At 34.3% G+C, this 21,618-nt stretch overlaps 1 protein-coding gene across 6 annotated transcripts in view; it reads right to left on the reverse strand.

The window, feature by feature from the left end:
- LOC6037413 (metastasis-associated protein MTA1) overlaps positions 1 to 21,618 on the reverse strand; it is a 121,324-nt gene extending 99,706 nt beyond the window's left edge. The window contains exons 1-2 of one of the 6 annotated variants that reach the window (XM_038249349.1): positions 21,400 to 21,618; positions 20,291 to 21,067 (exon numbers count right to left, since the gene is read on the reverse strand). In XM_038249349.1, the coding sequence (XP_038105277.1) occupies positions 20,291 to 20,318 (28 nt within the window). In that variant the 5' untranslated portion in view covers positions 20,319 to 21,067; positions 21,400 to 21,618. Of the gene's footprint in view, positions 1 to 20,290; positions 21,071 to 21,399 lie in introns of all 6 variants that reach the window. The other 5 variants (XM_038249374.1, XM_038249371.1, XM_038249362.1 and 2 more) reach the window with 5 other exon arrangements.

A 21,618-nucleotide genomic window follows, 5' to 3' on the forward strand; every position in this document is an offset into this window, starting at 1 on the left:
CAATCCGATGTCTCCGGAATCAACGGTTTTCCCTCAAAAAGCATCAAATTTTCCTTAGCATGCTATGAAAGCTTGATGAACATCGCGACGCCATATGTCAGACAGCTACCACGTGGTTGAAATATTTGCAAAAAAATACAAATTTGCTATGCAAAGATTCTGAATTCGACTAAATAATATCAGGATTACTCGAAATGATCACTTTTAGTTAAAAAAGGTTTGCAATTAAATATTCCAGCCGTTTCTCACCCACGTGGTAGCTGTCTGTCTGTCTGTCTGTCTGATCCGAGAACTTTTTGAAAAACGTACCCACCCTACTAAATATTACAAACTGCGTGTACAATTTTTGTAAACACAAAAAAACTTGCAACCAACGGGATTCAAACCCAGCACCATCAGTAAGGACTGGCGCCTTAGCCCGCTCGGTCATCAGACCGATGATGAGTGGAAAGGATAAAGGTATATATGAGCGTGACATTTCGGTCAAGTAGGTTTCGCATACTGATGAGCTACATATTTCATGGTGTAATATTACACACAATTTCATAAAATAAAGCAAAATTTATTTTACACCCAGGCCTTTACACGCAGCTGGATTACTACTTTTTAGCTGTGTATCAAAACATCGGAAATGAAAGTTTTGAGAATTGCTGAAGTACGTCCTGAAAATTTTGATTTATTCAAAACTTGGAAAATATTTAAGAAAAGTTAAATTGTGGTTTTGTGGTAACTTTTTGTAAACAACCAAAACTTTAAAAAAAATCGTCGAATAAAACCATTCAACCAATATAAAAAAAAAACATTCTAGAAAATTTCATCCTGACCTTGAAATTAATCTAAGTTAAGTTGATCTTAGGAATAATTGAGAAATGTTGATTTTGACCAGGTCATGGCCGAAATTTCATGTAATTATACTAAACCGCGGGAGCAAAAGAAAATTGTGACGTTCGACGAAGTTTTTTGTTGCAAAAATCCTTGGTGAAAAGTAAACCAAACTAACGAAGAGCACATTTGGACATTTTGTTATGGCTTGGAGTGAATATTGTTATGCGCTTTTTGTGTTTTTATTTTTTTTTTCAATAGGAATTTGTTTGCGATCAATCTGATTCTTGGAGGGCATGTAGGGAGTGCACTAATGAATGGAATAGTGGAATAATCCGAAAAATTTACGTTTTGGTTTTGTGCCCTAATGAAATGTTTGGCTCACAAAGTTATTGTTATTTTTTATTTGAAAAACAGACATTATTTCTAAAATTTAGATTCCGGTTCAGTGACCTTGTACAACATCCGAATGTTCGCCAGCATCCGGAACCGGTGCTGCTAGTTGTAGGTCTCTTTCTCCATCTCCCGAAACGTCGTTCTCTACCACCGACGACACAACTGACGACGACGACGTTGCAGCACATGCGGTATCGATTTTTTATTCGCGCATTCTTGTTGTAGAGTCTGCCGTGGCGGTCGTGTCTTGAGCGCGCTGCGGGAGACTCCTGTAGCCCTGGCTCTCGAAAAAGGGAAATTTTTTTTTTTTTTTTTTTTTGAAATTAAATATGTCTTTATTGAACTTTCTTATAATAATTACATTTCATTTACATTCTAAGTGGTATGGCTACATGCTCTTCATCTTTGTTATATTTTTCGTTTTCTTATTAACTGTTCACATTCATTTATTTACTTCAAATTGTTTTACATTTTTGCATTGAATCGAATACATTTGGGTAAAAAAGAAAAAATCGCTTTAACAACTAATCCTAACTTACTAAAAATAAATTCATTGAAATATTCAAAATCATTAGAACGAGTAAACTACGAACTGTATTTTAAGATAAATCCTGCGTTCTTACTTGTTCCTGGCGAGTTTTGCAACCACGCAGTGTTGTTGTCATCTCGATGAAAATGTTCAAAAGTTCTTGTGGTGAAAACAGGTCACTACTGCCTTCATCCGTTGATGCTGGTTGGTTTTCCCTCGGTTGCTGACTGAAGCCAGGAGGTGTTGTATTCTCTGCAACTTGCCGCTGATTCAACGGCAATGGCTGTAGATTTGGAACCACTCGAACAGCTCCCGCTCCAGGTGACGCCAAAGCAGGAAAATCCACGTCCGTGAAAGTTGGTGGTGTTTTGCGACGATTTGGTTGGTGCCTCGTCGTCGCTTGCTGCCGAATTTTCACAAACTCAGCTCGTTTTGGGCAGCTCCGATTCTTGGTAGAATGGTCGCCGCCGCAATTGTAGCATTTCGCTTCGATGTTCTCGATTGTTTCGCAAGCTTGAGTTTTGTGCTCACCTCCGCAGGTTGCACAACGACTCTTGATGAAACAGTTCTTCCACCATGTCCAAACTGCAAGCAGTTCGAACATTGCGTCACGTCACGGTGCACTGGACGATAACGTTCCCAAGTCACGATGATGTTGAAAATTGCCCGAACTGCTTTCAGCTCAGACGGCGTTGTCGATCCTCTCTCGAGATGAACCAGGTACAGTTGATCACGATACTTGATGTCCTTGTTGTGTCTCGTCATCTTGAAGATATCGATCACGTTCAACTTAAGAGTTTTGAGCTCTTCTTTCAGCACACTCACATCCATGTCGTACAGGCCTCGGAGGACCTGTTTCATGGGGCGTTTACCTGATCGTCATGGCTGTAGTATTCAATCTTTGTGTTGTTCAGGAAATCCCGAACGTAGTTGTAATCCTTTCTGGTAGGTAGCAGAATTTTGAGTCCATCAGCACACAAGCGAATGGAAGCTCGTAAAGCACCAGATTTGATAAACCCGGTCAGCCACTTTCGCACCGAATCCGATGACGATGTTTTCACAAAAATGGTAACTTTTCCCGTCGTTCAAATTCTTCCTTCTCACTCACGTCCACAGGGAGGGTAGCGAACTGGTTTCCAGACGAATTTTGAGCGTCCTTGCTCAAACTGCCTGGCTTTGCAGGTAGCGCTTCGGCATTCTTTAGCTTCTTCAAATCTGCCGATCCTGCTGGTGAGGACCGCCTCTTTTTCTTGCCGTGAGGCATTTTCGCACTTTTTAAGCACTTTTTTGGTTTGTGAGGGACGCACGTCTGACTCGCTTCTCTGCTGATCGCAGACTTCGAAAAAGGGAGACGACGACCAAACGGACCAAAATTGGCAAATACCGTGGCATCGGAGAAAGCGCGCTGACTGCAACGGCCAAAACCACGTCGGTTAGGGTGAGTTGGTCAATGTTGGGCTCGAGGTTGTCGGTATCTTCAAACCCGATACGGCGTAAAGTCCAACACAGGAACACACAACTGCCACGAAATTTTCCTAAGCCAAAGTGTGGCCGTCTTCCTCGCTAGAATTTAGAACCAGATCCGCCAACAAGACGGATTGCAAACTCAGCGAGGAAAGGTTTTCAAAGGAAGGCAAGGATTCATCAAAATAAGAGGAAGAAAAGGTCCGATTTGCTGGGCGCATACGCACTCACACACACAGTTTGAGTTTTTTTTTTTTTTTGCTTCGTTTGTAAGCCACTGTCGATGGCGGTAGCCCAGAGAGCCGAAAGTTGTTGACCTTGGGAAAAGCAATCAAGATGAGGATGAGTTTTTTTTTTCCTTTCTTTAATGAGTCTTTTTCTCACACTAGAGAGACTACACTGCTAGAGTGTGCCCCGGTTGAAGAGGTGGAAGTGTGTATGTGTGTGTGTGTGTGCGTTGAGAGGAGCCACCGAATTTGGGTTTTGACTCGAGTGGAGAAAGAAGCATCTTGTGGAGAGTTAGATTTAGAGGATGCAAATTTCAATCAGTATTTCATCCATAAACCACGTGGACACTTTTTTGGAACTCACAACCCCTAATTTACAGGGTTGTTACGGGAGAGTCGAAAAAAAATCCGCGCCAAATCCACGCCATATAAAAAAATATCGTGACCAACATTTAAGAAATTTTTTTTTTTAATGAACAAAAACTAATTCAGAAAGTAGTAGCGGCTCCGCATAGCGGCTAATGGTTACGGCTTCTGCCTCACAAGTAGAAGGTTCAGGGATCAAATCCCGGTCGGTTCCTTTGAAATTTGGAATCATGAATTTGAACTTTGAATATGAACAAAAACGAAAATGAATTAGGCGGGATTCGAACTCACGCCTTTGGATTGGTGGTCTGGGACGCTAAGCAGTCGGCCATCAGAAGGTTTACACTCTAGCAGTGAAATGATCCGTAGTGTTGAAACATGTTATCTTCTCATATTAAATACGCGCTGATCCCTGATTTGCCTGACGGGATTGGAAGTCTAAATATAGATCGAGTTTCCTTCAGATGCTTGCTTCTATGTTCAGGCGGGGCCGAACAATGCCCAGCGACCTCGGAATTGGACCGCAAGGAGCTCTGTCATTCTGAAACGGGTCGTTGGAAGCAGCGCGAGGGCTATCACCACCTAATACCCGGGACTGAGATAAGTTGTATCAGCATTCGGCATATACAAAAGTCTGATACAAACTATACTTTCCCATAATATTGCTACCGGTTAGCGGGTATTGGATTGGGCCAAACACACACACACACACACACACACACACACACACACACACACACACACACACACACACACACACACACACACAAACTAATTCAGAAAGTATTTGATAAAAAAAACTCGTTTTATGTTTAGAAAGAATGAAAGCAATAAATCCATTTAAAAAAAATCCTCAAGAGACGGTCAAGAAAGGGTCATGCAAAAAACATTTTCAAAATAGAAAATACAATATTTAAAAACCTAAAAATTAAACTTCAAAAATGTAACCTCATAATTAAATCAAAATCTAAAATAATAATGTGACAAAATTTTAAATTCCGAAAGTCTAAATATACAAAATCTAAGAATTTTTATACAGTTTGTGATCCAAAATCCTCGCTAAAATTTCACTCCGAAAGAAGTTAATTTCCGATATTTAAAATAATGTCTTCTCATAATTTCAAAATCTTTTACATAAAATAGGACTTCAATAATTGTGGAATTCAAGAATTTAAGAACTAAGAATTTAAAAATAAAAACATTTAAGAATTTAAGAATTTAAGAAATTAAGAATATAAGAATATAAGAATATAAGAATTTAAGAATTTAAGAATTTAAGAATTTAAGAATTTAAGAATTTAAGAATTTAAGAACTTAAGAATTTAAGAATTTAAGAATTTAAGAATTTAAGAATTTAAGAATTTAAGAATTTAAGAATTTAAGAATTTAAGAATTTAAGAATTTAAGAATTAAGAATTTAAGAATTTAAGAATTTAAGAATTTAAGAATTTAAGAATTTAAGAATTTAAGAATTTAAGAATTTAAGAATTTAAGAATTTAAGAATTTAAGAATTTAAGAATTTAAGAATTTAAGAATTTAAGAATTTAAGAATTTAAGAATTAAGAATTTAAGAATTTAAGAATTTAAGAATTTAAGAATTTAAGAATTTAAGAATTTAAGAATTTAAGAATTTTAACCCAAGAATTTAAGAATTTAAGAATCAAGAATCAAGAATTTAAGAATTTAAGAATTTAAGAATTTAAGAATTTAAGAATTTAAGAATTTAAGAATTTAAGAATTTAAGAATTTAAGAATTTAAGAATTTAAGAATTTAAGAATTTAAGAATTTAAGAATTTAAGAATTTAAGAATTTAAGAATTTAAGAATTTAAGAGTTTAAGAATTTAAGAGTTTAAGAATTTAAGAATTTAAGAATTTAAGAATTTAAGAATTTAAGAATTTAAGAATTTAAGAATTTAAGAATTTAAGAATTTAAGAATTTAAGAATTTAAGAATTTAAGAATTTAAGAATTTAAGAATTTAAGAATTTAAGAATTTAAGAATTTAAGAATTTAAGAATTTAAGAATTTAAGAATTTAAGAATTTAAGAATTTAAGAATTTAAGAATTTAAGAATCCCAAGAATTTAAGAATCCCAAGAATTTAAGAACTTAAGAATTTAAGAATTTAAGAATTTAAGAATTTAAGAATTTAAGAATTTAAGAATTTAAGAATTTAAGAATTTAAGAATCCCAAGAATTTAAGAATTTAAGAATTTAAGAACCTAAGAATTTAAGAATTTAAGAATTTAAGAATTTAAGAATTTAAGAATTTAAGAATTTAAGAATTTAAGAACTTTAAGAATTTAAGAATTTAAGAATTAAGAATTTAAGAATTTAAGAATTTAAGAATTTAAGAACTTAAGAATTTAAGAATTAAGAATTTAAGAATTTAAGAATTTAAGAATTTAAGAATTTAAGAATTTAAGAATTTAAGAATTTAAGAATTTAAAAGAATTTAAGAACTTAAGAATTTAAGAATTCCAAGAATTTAAGAATTTAAGAATTTAAGAATTTAAGAATTAAGAATTTAAAAGAATTTAAGAATTTAAGAATTTAAGAATTTAAAAATTTAAGAATTTAAGAATCCTAAGAATTTAAGAATTTAAGAATTTAAGAATTTAAGAATTTAAGAATTTAAGAATTTAAGAATTTAAGAATTTAAGAATTTAAGAATTTAAGAATTTAAGAATTTAAGAATTTAAGAATTTAAGAATTTAAGAATTTAAGAATTTAAGAATTTAAGAATCGGAAGAACTTAAGAATTTAAGAATTTAAGAATTTAAGAATTTAAGAATTTAAGAATTTAAGAATTTAAGAATTTAAGAATTTAAGAATTTAAGAATTTAAGAATTTAAGAATTTAAGAATTTAAGAATTTAAGAATTTAAGAATTTAAGAATTTAAGAATTTAAGAATTTAAGAATTTAAGAATTTAAGAATTTAAGAATTTAAGAATTTAAGAATTTAAGAATTTAAGAATTTAAGAATTTAAGAATTTAAGAATTTAAGAATTTAAGAATTTAAGAGATCGGAAGACTTTCCGATCTTAAGAATTTAAGAATTTAAGAATTTAAGAATTTAAGAATTTAAGAATTTAAGAATTTAAGAATTTAAGAATTTAAGAATTTAAGAATTTAAGAATTTAAGAATTTAAGAATTTAAGAATTTAAGAATTTAAGAATTTAAGAATTTAAGAATTTAAGAATTTAAGAATTAAGAATTTAAGAATTTAAGAATTTAAGAATTTAAGAATTTAAGAATTTAAGAATTTAAGAATTTAAGAATTTAAGAATTTAAGAATTTAAGAATTTAAGAATTTAAGAATTTAAGAATTTAAGAATTTAAGAATTTAACTTAAGAATTTAAGAATTTAAGAATTTAAGAATTTAAGAATTTAAGAATTTAAGAATTAAGAATTTAAGAATTTAAGAATTTAAGAATTTAAGAATTTAAGAATTTAAGAATTTAAGAATTTAAGAATTTAAGAATTTAAGAATTTAAGAATTTAAGAATTTAAGAATTTAAGAATTTAAGAATTTAAGAATTTAAGAATTTAAGAATTTAAGAATTTAAGAATTTAAGAATTTAAGAATTTAAGAATTTAAGAATTTAAGAATTTAAGAATTTAAGAATTTAAGAATTTAAGAATTTAAGAATTTAAGAATTTAAGAATTTAAGAATTTAAGAATTTAAGAATTTAAGAATTTAAGAATTTAAGAATTTAAGAATTTAATGATTTAAGAATTTAAGAATTTAAGAATTTAAGAATTTAAGAATTTAAGAATTTAAGAATTTAAGAATTTAAGAATTTAAGAATTTAAGAATTTAAGAATTTAAGAATTTAAGAATTTAAGAATTTAAGAATTTAAGAATTTAAGAATTTAAGAATTTAAGAATTTAAGAATTTAAGAATTTAAGAATTTAAAGTTGTTTTGAATTTGATATTTTTTAGTTTTTAAATTTTGACTTTTTAATTTAGTTTTTTTTAATCTTCAAATTTTCGATTACCAAAATTGTTGGTATTTTGAATTTCAGAATGCTAAAATTTTGAATTTCGAAATTTGGAATGTTCTGGTCTTTTTTTTCGCCAAGAATGTTTGAATTTAGAAAAAATATTTCTACCGATTAAATTCCATTCCAAAATTCGAAAGTGGAGGCCAGCTTCTGTTACGTCAAATCAAGCTCATATTTGGCGCCCACCAGAACAAGCCTCGATAATAGTTTTTGGTGCACATTCTAATGTCTATATCTTCGGGAAAAGATTGTAATATTTGATTTACAAAATTAAAAATTGATTAAATCCAGTATAAAATTAATAATAAATAAGGTTAAAAATCATTACTCAAAACTCAAAAGAAATTAAATATTCAGAGCCGGAGATGTTAAGAAATGACAAGAAAAATATAAAAAATAATTTATACATTATCTTCATCTTCATTTTTCAACGTTTCGTACTAAGAAAATACAAACAAACATTTTCAGAAGAAAATTCTATTAATACAAATAATGAAATTCTTGCACTCAAATTATCGTAATTATCACAAGTTGTCGTAATTCCTGATAATATTTTTTTAATAACTTGAAAGTAATTCTATCTCCCTCAATTAATTTATTTATCAAAATTGCCATCCGCGCGAAATCCGCGCCTGAGCTAAATTAGCCAGCAAATCCGCGCCAGATCCACGCCGTCCGTAACAACCCTGAATTTACAAGTTGTCTAGGATTTGATAATTGGGAGTAGAATCAATTCCACCTGAACCAGATTCTCAAAACCAAGACATCCGCCAGGTGATAAGGATAGAGGATTTGGAGGAAGAAAATTGTTGATGGTCCAGTTTTTCAAGAGGATAAGGGAAATTCTCCACGATATTCTCAAGTAATTTCCGCTTGAAGTTGGACGGTTTCTGAGGGGTGTACCCCATTTGGCATAATGGACATTTGGCATAACGGGTTTTCAAGAAGGACGTTTGGCATAATGGACGTTTGGCATAATTGGTCCAAGACATCAGGGACGTTTGGCATAATGGACATTTGGCATAATGGACGTTTGGCATTCATAACTCGTTCAAAAACTATCAAGGACGTTTGGCATAATGGACGTTTGGCATAATTGGTCCAAGACATCAGGGACGTTTGGCATAATGGACATTTGGCATAATGGACGTTTGGCATAACTCGTTCAAAAACTATCAAGGACGTTTGGCATAATGGACGTTTGGCATAATTATTGCTAGCTTTTTTTTTTGTTTTGTTCAATTAGTATAATTTTTTTGTAAAGAATAATAACTTATAGCTTTTTTTTCCTAAAAGCTTTATAATGCATTTTTCCATAAAATTATTTAAAATTCTTTTTTAGAAAGTGGCTTTATAAAATTAAGATTTTTCTCCTTTTGAAATAGCAGCTATTTTTTTGTATTATTTTTTTCTTTCTTTTATTTTAAATTCAACTAACAAAGAAATGTAAGTTTTGCCAGCCTTGAAATATTTTGCAATAAAGATTTTACACTATTTTCCCTTTTCCATCCTTTTTGAATTCAACCTGAAGAATGTATGTACATTTGCTCTTCTTTAAAGAAATGCAATTAATATTTTTAAAGCAATTTTCTCTTCTTTAATTTTAAAACTAAAAGAAGGTAAAATCTCTCAAAAGATGTCCAGTTTTTGTTTTTTTTTTAAATATTTTGCAATTATTGTTTTTTATGCAATTTTCTCTTCTTTAATATTCAACCTTTATAAGGGATGTTCATTTTTCTTTCTTTAAATATTTGGCAAATGAGTAGTTATAAAATTTTCTCTTCTTTTATTTTAAATTCAACATTTAGAAAAAATACGTTTTGAATACTTGACAATCGCCTTTGTTTATGAAATTTTCCCTTCTTTTATATAAAATAATACTATAAGTAATAAGTAAGTAATAAGAAAAGTCTCTTTAAAGATTCACAAATTGCCACTCTTCAAATGTTTGACAATCGCATTATTTTCATGTTTTTCACCAACCTCTCGAAAAAAAAAAACAATTTAATCAGCAATTAATTTTTAAACAATTTTCTTTTTTAAGATTAGTTTTAAATAAATACAAGAAGGAAAATTGCATACACAACTTTATTGCAAAACATAAAGCAACAGAGAGAAAAATGTGCAAAAATGATAGAAATGTTTAAAGAGAACATCTATAAGAGAATTTCCTTCTTGAGTTGTCTATAAAATATGGGAAAATTTCATAAAACAACTAAATTGCAAAATATTTAATGAAAAGTAAAATCTGAATCTGCAAAACAATTAATTTCATGAATTAATTAAAACAGTAAATCTTCAACATGGGTCATAAATCGACATCTGACTACTCTTGTGTCACCAAGCTGTTGTGGCCAAGGCAGTTTAGTTATTGAGTTATTCTATTAAAGGTCCTTGGTTCAATTCCCGTAGACAACACTTTTGTTTTGAAGGATGAACTTTTCTTGAAATGGACTCGAGGGGCATAATTTCTCGGTCATCTAGAACTGTGTTCTCTGTATCTGTAAATCTTACCGCTACTCTCGTGTCGGACGAGTGCTGCCCAGTTCTGGGTGTTCTTTAGATTGAATTCGAAAAAAGGGAAAATGTGGATTTATTTAGAGATTTTTCCTTCTTCAAGTTAAATTATGATCAAAAGAAGGGAAAATTGCATTATCACAGCTTAATTGTCGAAAATTTGAAGAGGTTTTTTCATCATTTAGTTGAATTTCATATAAAAGGGAAAATTTTATTCAAAAATATTATTGCTAATTATATTGAAAGGGGAAAATGTAAAGCTAACAAGAGATATTTTCTTCTTTAAACTAAATTTTCAATAAAAATATCAAAATTTCATTAAAAAGATTTACTGTGAATTATTCAAAAAGGAAAAAAATTACTGTTGGGGAAAAAATAAAGAGATACCTAGTTTTTCGAAAAAAAAACTAATAGTAATCTCTGAAAGTTGTATAAAAAAGGCAAATAAACAATACATTTTCATTCGTGAAAATGAGAAATACTTAAAAAATAAAACAAAAATAAAATCTGGTAATCTGGTGGCCCAACGTCCACTATACCAAACATCCTAGATGGTTTTTGAACGAGTTATGCCAAACGTCCATTATGCCAAATGTCCATTATGCCAAACGTCCTTGATGGTTTTTGAACGAGTTATGCCAAACGTCCATTATGCCAAATGTCCATTATGCCAAACGTCCTTGATGGTTTTTGAACGAGTTATGCCAAACGTCCATTATGCCAAACGTCCTTGATGGTTTTTGAACGAGTTATGCCAAACGTCCATTATGCCAAATGTCCATTATGCCAAACGTCCTTGATGGTTTTTGAACGAGTTATGCCAAACGTCCTTGATGGTTTTTGAACGAGTTATGCCAAACGTCCATTATGCCAAACGTCCTTGATGGTTTTTGAACGAGTTATGCCAAACGTCCATTATGCCAAATGTCCATTATGCCAAACGTCCTTGATGGTTTTTGAACGAGTTATGCCAAACGTCCATTATGCCAAATGTCCATTATGCCAAACGTCCCTGATGTCTTGGACCAATTATGCCAAACGTCCATTATGCCAAACGTCCTTCTTGAAAACCCGTTATGCCAAATGTCCATTATGCCAAATGGGGTACACCCGTTTCTGAGAAGGTGAATGGCCTGAGGAGCTACCTTAGGCGAGTGGTAATGACCATTTGCAAGATTGTAACGTTTTTTGGTATGTACGAATGCTGTTCAAGAAAAGTTTTGTTGAACATAAATCATGGACATTCGAATATGGGGAATTCCAGGCAACACGAAATACCCTTGATCACTTCGTACACACACACACAACTATTATTCAACCAGACATAAACGCGATACTGGTATATTAAATTGATAAGAAATCAACATATATGACACACTGTGAGTGCACTACTGCCCACTCATACCTACGTGTGTCGTGTGTGATGCAAATACAGTGACATATTTTGCTTTGACACCACCGATAATCCGGGGCGCAGCGCAGCTAACACGCGAATGTCCCACCGGAAGTGATCGACTTAATTGCAATGTTTAAGCTGTAAATAAGTCAACTTAGAGCGGGATGACAAAATGTGTATCTTTGGTTATTTAAATGAAACTAATATCCCATCATAGCTCAAATAAAAGAACAAATCAAGTGCGATGTCACAATGCCTAAGACGTAACTAGTACGCGACAACGCGACAAGACTTGAATTAAGAAGGAATACCCCACACACCATCATCATGTTTGCAATCGTTTCTGCGCTAAAAATAGCACGTCCTCAGTTGTGGATATTTGCAATCTGCGATTTGTCCCAAATCAGTACAAAGGCAAAGTCAACGATCACTGCTTCACTGGCTACTCCTATCTTTCGCGACCTGCGTGGATTAAGTCAGATTAAGGTAGACTACTAATCATCCACCATTTGTAGAAGTTCCCCCTCAAAACCTAGTCCCACCATAATAGCCACCAGAAAGAAGAAAAAGATAGTTTATGCGCAAGTAAATCAAACTAAACAGTTAGTCGGCCCATCCGAACCGCCCGATCCCGGCCTTTGTTCGCCACCAACCAATACAGGCGCACACGTGCCCGCACACACACGCGGACCAGACCAGGTTATCATCATCTCGATGCTTCTCGCGTTGTTGCCGCCGCTCGGCCGTAAAGTCGTCGTTGTTCGCCCAGGTCAGATTTAAAATGGATGACACTTTTCGTCTGCTTCTTCTTCGTGCGCTTCTGCCTCCCGATGAATGGAGAACGCAAAAACACGTGAAGCTGATCATTGGTGACCGCTGTGGATCGGGATTGGAAGAGGTTTGTAGGAAGGTTTATACGGAAGTATCCGACCGGGTCCACAACCTTCCATTGTAATTTATTATGCTAAGGTGAATCACACAAATCTAGTTCATGGTTCAATCGCGAAACGATAACATCACGAGCAGCTGCCGGCTTATCAGGGGAGTTTATATAACTGCAATGTTTCACAGGAATGGTTGCGCGTCTAGTGAAATTGAAAGTTTTGCGCACATTTTATGAACCATTTATGATTTTGGCTAACCCACTAATGCCCAACTTGTAGGATCATTTGATGTGACCATTGAAACCTCGCTTACTTTTTGAAAAGGTCCTATGTACATAGGAAACCCATGGCGCATTGATTGTTTTAAAAAAGTAATCTAGAAAATTTGTATACCAAATTTAACTTTCTCTGATCAAGCTTATATTTTGAAGCGGTAGATCGGGGTTCAAATCCCAGCTCGGACCAACACAACTGGTGATCTTTTCCCTTCTGGATTCGATTGCTTAGTAAAGGGAAGGTAGTGTATTGTCACAAGCTGGACCTTAGGGAAGGTGACCTATGGAATGTTAACGTTAATCTTAACATTTTAACATTAAAGTTGAGAAATAGCCATTGAATCCGCTCTGTACATGCGGTCCCGATACTCTTCATGGATCATGGGAAAAATTTACTTTACTCATAATTTTTGATAGGGTTTTTGTTCAATCTTTTGGACTCGTTGAAATGTTTTTAATCACGCATCCGTGATCCGTGATGGATCGGGACTTAATATTCATCAAAATTGTTGAGATCCGGCCTCAAGAAAGTGTATAGAGCAATTCTAGCTCAAATCAGGAATTTTTCTGGTTCTTTTGTACCCGACCCACTCCGCTTTCAATGAAACTTTGTAGACATATTATCCTGGGCCTATATAAGCCATTTTTGTGTATATGGAGCCAATAGTACTCGAAAATAACATTTGAGAAGGGCGTAAGGTATTTCAATATTTTTGTATTTTGTAATTTAAAAATTACTGTATCTCGAAGCCGTTGCGTCGCATCAAAAAGTGGTCAAAGACAAACTTGTAGTTAATTTGACGGGCTTTCTGAAAAAAATACACTGAAACAAAAGTACACGCCACATCTATGAGAAGCCGTTGCGTCGTATCACAAAGTGGTCAAAGACAAACTTGTAGGAAATTGGACGGGCTTTCTGAAAAAAATACACTGAAACAAAAATACACGCCACATCTATGAGATTTTTTGATTTTTAAGTCTAAAACTTAAATTCAGAGGTGATGTCACGGTTTTTTTTCGTTAAAAATTTTTGAGGAAATAGCCTAAAATATAACCAAAAGACTGACGAAAAATGCAGGATGGTATGTCTCTCCTAAAAAAATACAAAAATCATTTAGTTAATTTTTTTTTTTGAAAAGTGGTCTAAACGTCAACATTTTTTAAAACCGGTAGTGAGAATCGATTCACCAGACAATTTTACATAAAAGTCTCCATATTGGCAAACTTATGGGAAATTGGACAAGCTTTCCGGTAAAAATATTTACGAGACTGAAAAATCAAGTCTGTCATATAGAAAATGCCATAAACCACCAAAAAACCTATTTTTCAACATTTTTTTCAAAACCGCTGTATCTTCCCATGGATTGGACTTAGGACAGTGGTCAATGTGGAGACTTTTATGTAAAATTGTCTGGGGATTCGATGCCCGCTATCGGTTTTTAAAAATTTTGACGTTTAGACCACTTTTCGAAAAAATAGTTTTAGTAAATGATTTTTGTATTTTTATAGGAGAGACATACCATCCTGCATTTTTTGTCAGTCTTTTTTAAAATCTTAGGCTATTTCCTCAAAAATTTTGAACAAAAAATAATCGTGACATTCCCTTGAAATTTAATTTTTAAGCTTAAATATCTTAATATCTCAAAGAAGTGGCATGTATTTTTGTTTCAGTGTATTTTTTTCAGAAAGCCCCAATTTACTATAAGTTTGTCTTTGACCACTTTTTGATATGTTGCAACGGCTTCGAGATACAGTTATTTTTAAATTGCAAAATACATGAATATTTAAATAACTTACGCCCTTCTCAAATGTTATTTTTGGGTACTATCGGCTCCATATACACAAAAATGGCTTATATGGGCCTAGGATAACATGTCTACAATGTTTCATAGAATTCGGAGAGGGTCGGCTACAAAAGTACCAGAAAAAATCCGGATTTTAACTGGAATTGCTCTATGGTTGTCAGATAATCAATCTTTTTGGCTCGTTGGAAAGATCCTTTTTAAAATCATATAACATGAGTTGTTTTTTTTTTTACAGGGAGCAAAAAAATATTACTTCGAAAAACTTCAAAATTTTAATGAAAATTAAAGTTTAATCAACTGAAAACCAGTCAACCCTCTGCAACCCAACCCCGCCTTTAAACGGGCTTCGATTTGAAAAATCGCCAAAAATCAATTTTACAACCAATTTTTGATCTTTAAAAAGCATTGCAAAGAAGAACTCTAAAATTTATAGAAAAGTTCAAAAAAAAAAATCAAATTATTCGCTCTACAGCATTGCCTTGGCGTTCCCGATTTCGGGATTCCTACTCGAAACTAGGTGTCCGAAGGCTTGATTGTTGAGGCAATTGCAAACCTCTTTTTACACCTAAGCTTCCATCCACCCCGGGATTCAAACTGACGACCTTTGATTGTGAGTCCAACTGCCTATCAGCGACTCCACCGGGACAGGACCCAGGAGACGACTCCTACACCTGGACTGAGCTATCGACCTAACCTCTAGGTTAGACCGGGGCCAACATTTACTTCCCCATCCGACGGAAGGCGTGATCAGACAAATCTCGTCTCAAAATTTGCCACCGGGACCTTCTGGGATCGAACCCAGGCCGACTGGGTGAGAGGCAATCACGCTTACCCCTACACCACGGTCATCCCGAAAAGTTATGAGTTGATAATTACTCATGTGACTTTGCCAATGTTTTGAAAGATAACATTTTTTAGGGGTCAACTCTGGCTGTGTTTTTTTACAAACATTTCCTATATTTTAAGTAATAAGAAGTATGCCGTAATTTTTAAATGGTAATAGTGCCATTTTGAAGCAAACAATGAAAAACAAGCAAAAAATTGAAAAAAAATACTGTAAAAACATGAAAAATTAGATAGACAAAATGCAATGATAGGAGGTTGTAGAGTTGAATCATAAAATACTAAAAATGAAACAAGAAAAATATAAAACAATAGAGGTAAAGTTTTTTGTAGAACAAAAGTTGCTCAAAATAACTTCCTGAACATGGGAAAAATAATAATTTTCGACAAAAAAATTGGCCAGTAGAGGGTTAAAATGCATTTTCCTGCGTTTATAATCCATGTTTTGCATGTTTGAACTCCTTTCAAATACCAATGTACAGTCCGAAGAAGTTTTTTTTTCGCGAAATAAAAAATTCCGTGGATACCACGATATTTTGAAAACTAATCATTCGAAAACAACTGGGCGCGTGTAAAATGCATTTTAAAACACTTTTTTCGTCCAAATGTTGAAGTCTAGGCTTGTCATTTCAATTTCTATATATTTAAAAAAATTCGATCGGATTCGAAATACGAAAATAATTAGTTGACAGTCCATACTCTATTATCCGAAGGCCTTGAAAAAAATTGCACTTCGGATCTTCTACACTAAAGTGATTTAGAATTTTTAAGTCAAAGATGGCGGTGATGAAGTAATGCATTTTGTAATTTTAATTGTTAAAAACAAAAAAAAAAATTTTTTCTGTTTATGATTCGATTATCCGAAGGCCTATACAAACCTTTGAATAATCAAACTTAGGATAATCGAAACTTCGGATAATCGAGTCTGAACTGTATTACACAAAAGGTTCCTCAGATACGGGCACCTCTGAACCAATTTGTGTGAATTGGGGTAACCATTCTTATGTTCTTTTATGTATTTTTCATTTTTGCCTCACCTCACCTCAATGAGGAAAGGCTATAAAATCACTCGGAAATTGAACTTTGTCATATGACCTCGTAGACCCACCTTCACGCATACATATCGATTCAGAATCAAATTCTGAGCAAATGTCTGTGTGTGTGTGGTGGGATCATAAAATTGTCAATCGATTATCTCGCACTGGCTGAACCGATTTTGTCCGTTTTGGACTCATTCGATCCATCTTGGGGTCACATAAGTCGCTCTAGAAAATTATGAAGTTTAGTTGAGTACTTTAAAAGTTATGCTAAAAAAACGATTTCGACTAAATTCCGGAAGATTGTAAAAAGGGTGGTTTTTCGTTTCGTTTTCGTTTTACGGAGCAAGGTGGGGGACGCGGCCTCAAGTCAGTCCAAGTCCGGTTTCTTGTGGAAAAAAGGGTAGTGGCCGAACTAGTATTGCATACCAAATGAACACCACCGGAAGATATAGGGATCGGGAGGGGGAGGTGAAAGAAAATTAGTGTTGATGAGTAGTAAGAACTTGGATGATTTGAGCAGTTACGGTAATCTAAGTTTAACACTGAATAAAGAAAATCTGAAATTGTGATTCAAAGTAAGAAGGCCGGAATAAATTAAATTATTAGTTAATTAAATAAGAAAATGTAACTAATCGGAGATCTATGCAAAAGAAACCTCTGATGTATTCCAAATTTAAAGGAAATTAAAAATACTAGAGAAAAAAAGATGAAAACTAACTGCCGACCTGTCACGTCCGTCAATAGTCTTGTCGTACATTACAACTAGAAACAGATCTGCCAATGAAATGTTACACTTCGTTCAAATCCACTAATCATTTAAGTCCAATTATTCATCTACGGAAAACTATCTAACTTTAATCAACAACCTAAACTAAACTGTCTGAAAGTAAATTTAATCTCAAATCCCCGAATGTTTTATTAAAACGCCAAATATGGTAAAGGATCTTGTTTTTAAACCAGTCTTGCCGCTTCCAAAAACCAATAAACATAAATGAACAGTTTATAAGTTGAACACTAGTAATTAAGACGACTATTTCATGCCATTCATTTCATTAGGGCATAGAGCTTTGCAAACAAGAGTGCATCTCTATTATACCTTATGTAAACTGTCATTCGAGTGAAGGAGACACTCCTGTTCACAAAACCCATGCGCCCTTTTGAAATGTTAGGCTCCATTTGATCGTCAAGGCTCCAGTAGACCCTCGATTCGCAACAATGGTCGATACAACCATAATCCGAAAACCGTTAGTTCAACAGATTAACGAATTTTGTCCGATATCATCGCACTATTGATTGACCGAGACTCTATGGAAATTTTGACATATCAAAATGCTACGTAATAATATTTTTTTAAATAAATTTCAAAATCTATTCTATCCTACAATGCCTAGAAGAGGCCTCTGTTTCTGTTGTGAGTAAGCGCTGGTTTCAGAGTTCATTTTTCAATTTAAAAGGGGTGGAGACGACTAATTTGCTTCATGAACTCCTACTCGGCCTTGGGACCACCTCTTAAGACACTGATGGCTCCTAGCTAGGAATTAAACCTAGACACAGCGTCGAGACCCGCTTCGCATGGCAAAAATGTTGGCTGGGGGGAAGTGATATTATCACGAAATTTTATTTTAAAGCCAACATTGCTAACGGCGTCGAGGTCCTTACACATGCCCAAGGAGATTGTAAAAAGGGTGGTTTTTGTAAGGAAACCCTTCATGTTATACATTTTTAGAAAGGTGTTTCCTTTTCAACGAGCCCAAAATATTGAAAATCTGACAACCCTATAAGCACTTAAGTGTTTTCTACACATTATTTTGATGCCGGATCTCAAATATTTTTTTTTTTTTTTTATTTTTTTTTTTTTTTTTTTTTTTTTTGGGAGGGTGGTCCAGCCGCACATCGTTGATGTTGAAACCTCTAAACTGGGCCCTCGTCCTGTCACGTCCGTCAGTAGTCGTGTCGTACATTACAACTAGAATCAGATCTGCCAATGAATTAGTACACTTCGACCAAATAAACACTGACGCTGTATGGATCTGACTCTAGAATAAATGCACAGTTGTGTGTTATTCATAAGTCCAATTTATTCAATTATTCATTGAAGTCCATTTATTCATTTGCTAACTACTTTGGATTGAAAATCTAAATTTTAATCTAAAATCCTCTAAACTTAATGTTCAAAACTAAACGTTCCTTTAACTGTTGCAGTACTACTTCTATAAAAAAAAAAACAATAAAAATTTGTGAACTAATGTACAAATAGGATAGAAATCACGATTTTAAAAAGAAATGATCATTTACGTCAAAAGATCCGTAGTTCCTCGATTCGCAACAATGGTCAATACAACCATAATCCGAAAACCGTTAGTTCAACAGATCAACGAATTTTGTCCGATATCATTACATTATTGATTGATCGAGACTCTATGGACAATTTGACATAAAAGAATGCCTAGTATTCTACATCTATCAAAGTTTATTGACAGCATTACTCTAACTTAACAATTGCAACTAAATTTATCATCAAATAGATTTGGAAAAGATACAGATTTATTTTAAATGCTAGTGCTAAGCAACAAATCAATTGTACTATCCTGAAGTCCCACCTAAATCCCACATTGTGATAGTGAAAAAGTCACAGGAGCAGCGGTGTCTTGTGCAATTGTGATATTTTCACTATCGGAGAACTACCTAGTTCACGAAGACAGCTTAACGGTCAACGCTTAAGCCCTGGGGCTGCGGCAAAGCGAGTTCTCGTAGCATGAAGTGGTGTCCATAGTGCTTATAAAAAAGAATGTATACCCAAATGTTAACTAATGCACTAGGATCAAATCATGCCCCTTGACTTTACAAGGCCCAGGGATGCCGGATCTCAAATATTTTGATGAAAGTAAAGTCCGGATCTATCACGCAACCCATCGTTGGATGGGTAATCAAAAGAACTTTTCAACGAGTCTAAAATATTGAAGATTATTTATACACTTTATTTTATGCCGGATGTCAATTATTTGATGAAAACGTTGTCCGGATCAATTATGTGACCCATCGTTGAAAACAAACAAATAATTGAAGATCTGACAACGCTGTCACAAGAAATAAGTAATGAAGCTTAATTTTTAAAAATGTTGAGAGGGAATGGTGCTATTGAAACCCCTTCCCGCCCACTGCAAAATCGATGAAATTTGAATTGGAGAAAATAAACATCCTAATTAACACTGTGCATGAAGAATGAGTTCATTTAATTCAATAGTTTTCGAGAAATGTCAATTTGAAGTAAAAAAAATAGTGGTGCTCTGGTGCAACCATGGGCGTCAGAGGGCTAAATGTATTTACTATATGAATGTCAGGAAGGCACCAACCACCTAAAGGTGGACTAAGTAAAAATCTTCATTAGGAAATTCTGTTTCTTGGAAAAGGATGTAGGGAGTGAACTAATGAATAGAATGTTGGAATAATCCGTAATGTTTACATTTTGCTTTAGTGCCCTAATGAAATGTTTGGCTCGCATAAAGTGATTATGAAAATCAAAATAACTAAATACCAAAAGACGTTAAAAAATGCTACACAAAAATATAAAAAAATATCCAATATAAACACATTTAAATAAAACATTGGGCAGTTAACAGCCAGTTCCTCAAAAAGTCCCAACCATGATTTGTCAGGCCCCTTGGACCGTTGCAAATGACTTCCGGAAACCCATCAAACAGGAAAAACTCACCTCCGACCCGGTACATGTTTGTTGTCATAGTGGCCACGCGCTTGTTGTTGACGCCGCTGCTGCTGCTCAGAGGAAAGCTGTCGACTTCCCCCCAGCTCTTCCTCCTCCTCCTCCTCCTCCTCCCCCTGCTGCTACCACTTTTCCGATCACTTTGCAAGTGTGTTGATTGTGTGTTGATGTGTGGATTACTTAAAACAAGCTACTAGGAAAGCTTTTCTCTCTACAGAAATTGCAAACACTTTTCCTTTTTTTTTTCTTCTTTTACTTTTGATCGTAGTAGCCGCGAAGGGAAAACTTTCCTTTACACACAATCACACACATACACATCCGCACAACCGTACACGACACATACAGAACACACATATAAACACAGCTGACGACGGCGGTCTCAGCAGGCGACGACGACTACTACCAGCGCGCTTCTTCTCTGTTTAGTAGTGTGCTTGTTTTGTTTTTCTTTCGTCTCCTTCTGGCGTGCACCGCTTGCTTTTTTCTCTCTCTTTGCTTCTCTCTTTTTCACACTTTGGCAGGTGACAATATTATGATTATTATACTTTGTTGTGTTATTTACTTTTTGTTATCAATGATAATTTTTTCGCTGCTTTCTCACTCACGCATACTTGCTTTTTAAGACTTTTGTTTTCTCTCTCTCTTATACACACTGTTTGTTGTGTGAATTTTGACTTCTTTGCTTTCTTCTTCTTTTGGGCTTTTTCGCATGTGTGTGCGCGCGCGGGGTCGTTGTGTGGGCCAATTTATTACACTACTTTTCCAACACTGCTTTGAGTAATGATTGTGTTATTTGTTTTGAAAAGTGATCAATCGGAAGAACCAATAAGGAAATATCGGAAAATTGTGTTACTTGCAGTAGGCGTTTAGGGCGACAGACCAAAGTTTAGCAAAGTGCAGCTGCACTTGCCCAAACCGGAACAACCCCCGGAAGTAGTTTCCGTGCACTTTCTCCCAGCCACGGGTTGGGGGGAGGGAGCACACATACACACAGAAACACACTAGAGCACTTCTGCCTTTGCCCCCACTTTTTTTCCTCTGTGTCGGTGTGTAGTGAAAGATCAGCCAACAAAAAAAAAACGAGAAATCAAGAAACGAACCGAAAAACTGCAACCGCGCACAGAAATGGGCCCTTTTCCGGCAGCCGACGGCCAAATTTTACCTCGATCGGGACCGTGTTCCGCTCGCGTTGGGCCACACTTCCGGCCCGGTTTCGCACACAAAACGGCCGTATTTCACTCAAATTCCGCCGATCGCACACAGCAGGACGCTTCTCTGGTTTTTGCCAAGCTCCGCCATTTTGGCTTTTTGCGGTTTGC

The sequence above is a fragment of the Culex quinquefasciatus genome, chromosome 1 (assembly GCF_015732765.1).
Source record: "Culex quinquefasciatus strain JHB chromosome 1, VPISU_Cqui_1.0_pri_paternal, whole genome shotgun sequence".
Lineage (NCBI taxonomy): Eukaryota > Metazoa > Arthropoda > Insecta > Diptera > Culicidae > Culex > Culex quinquefasciatus.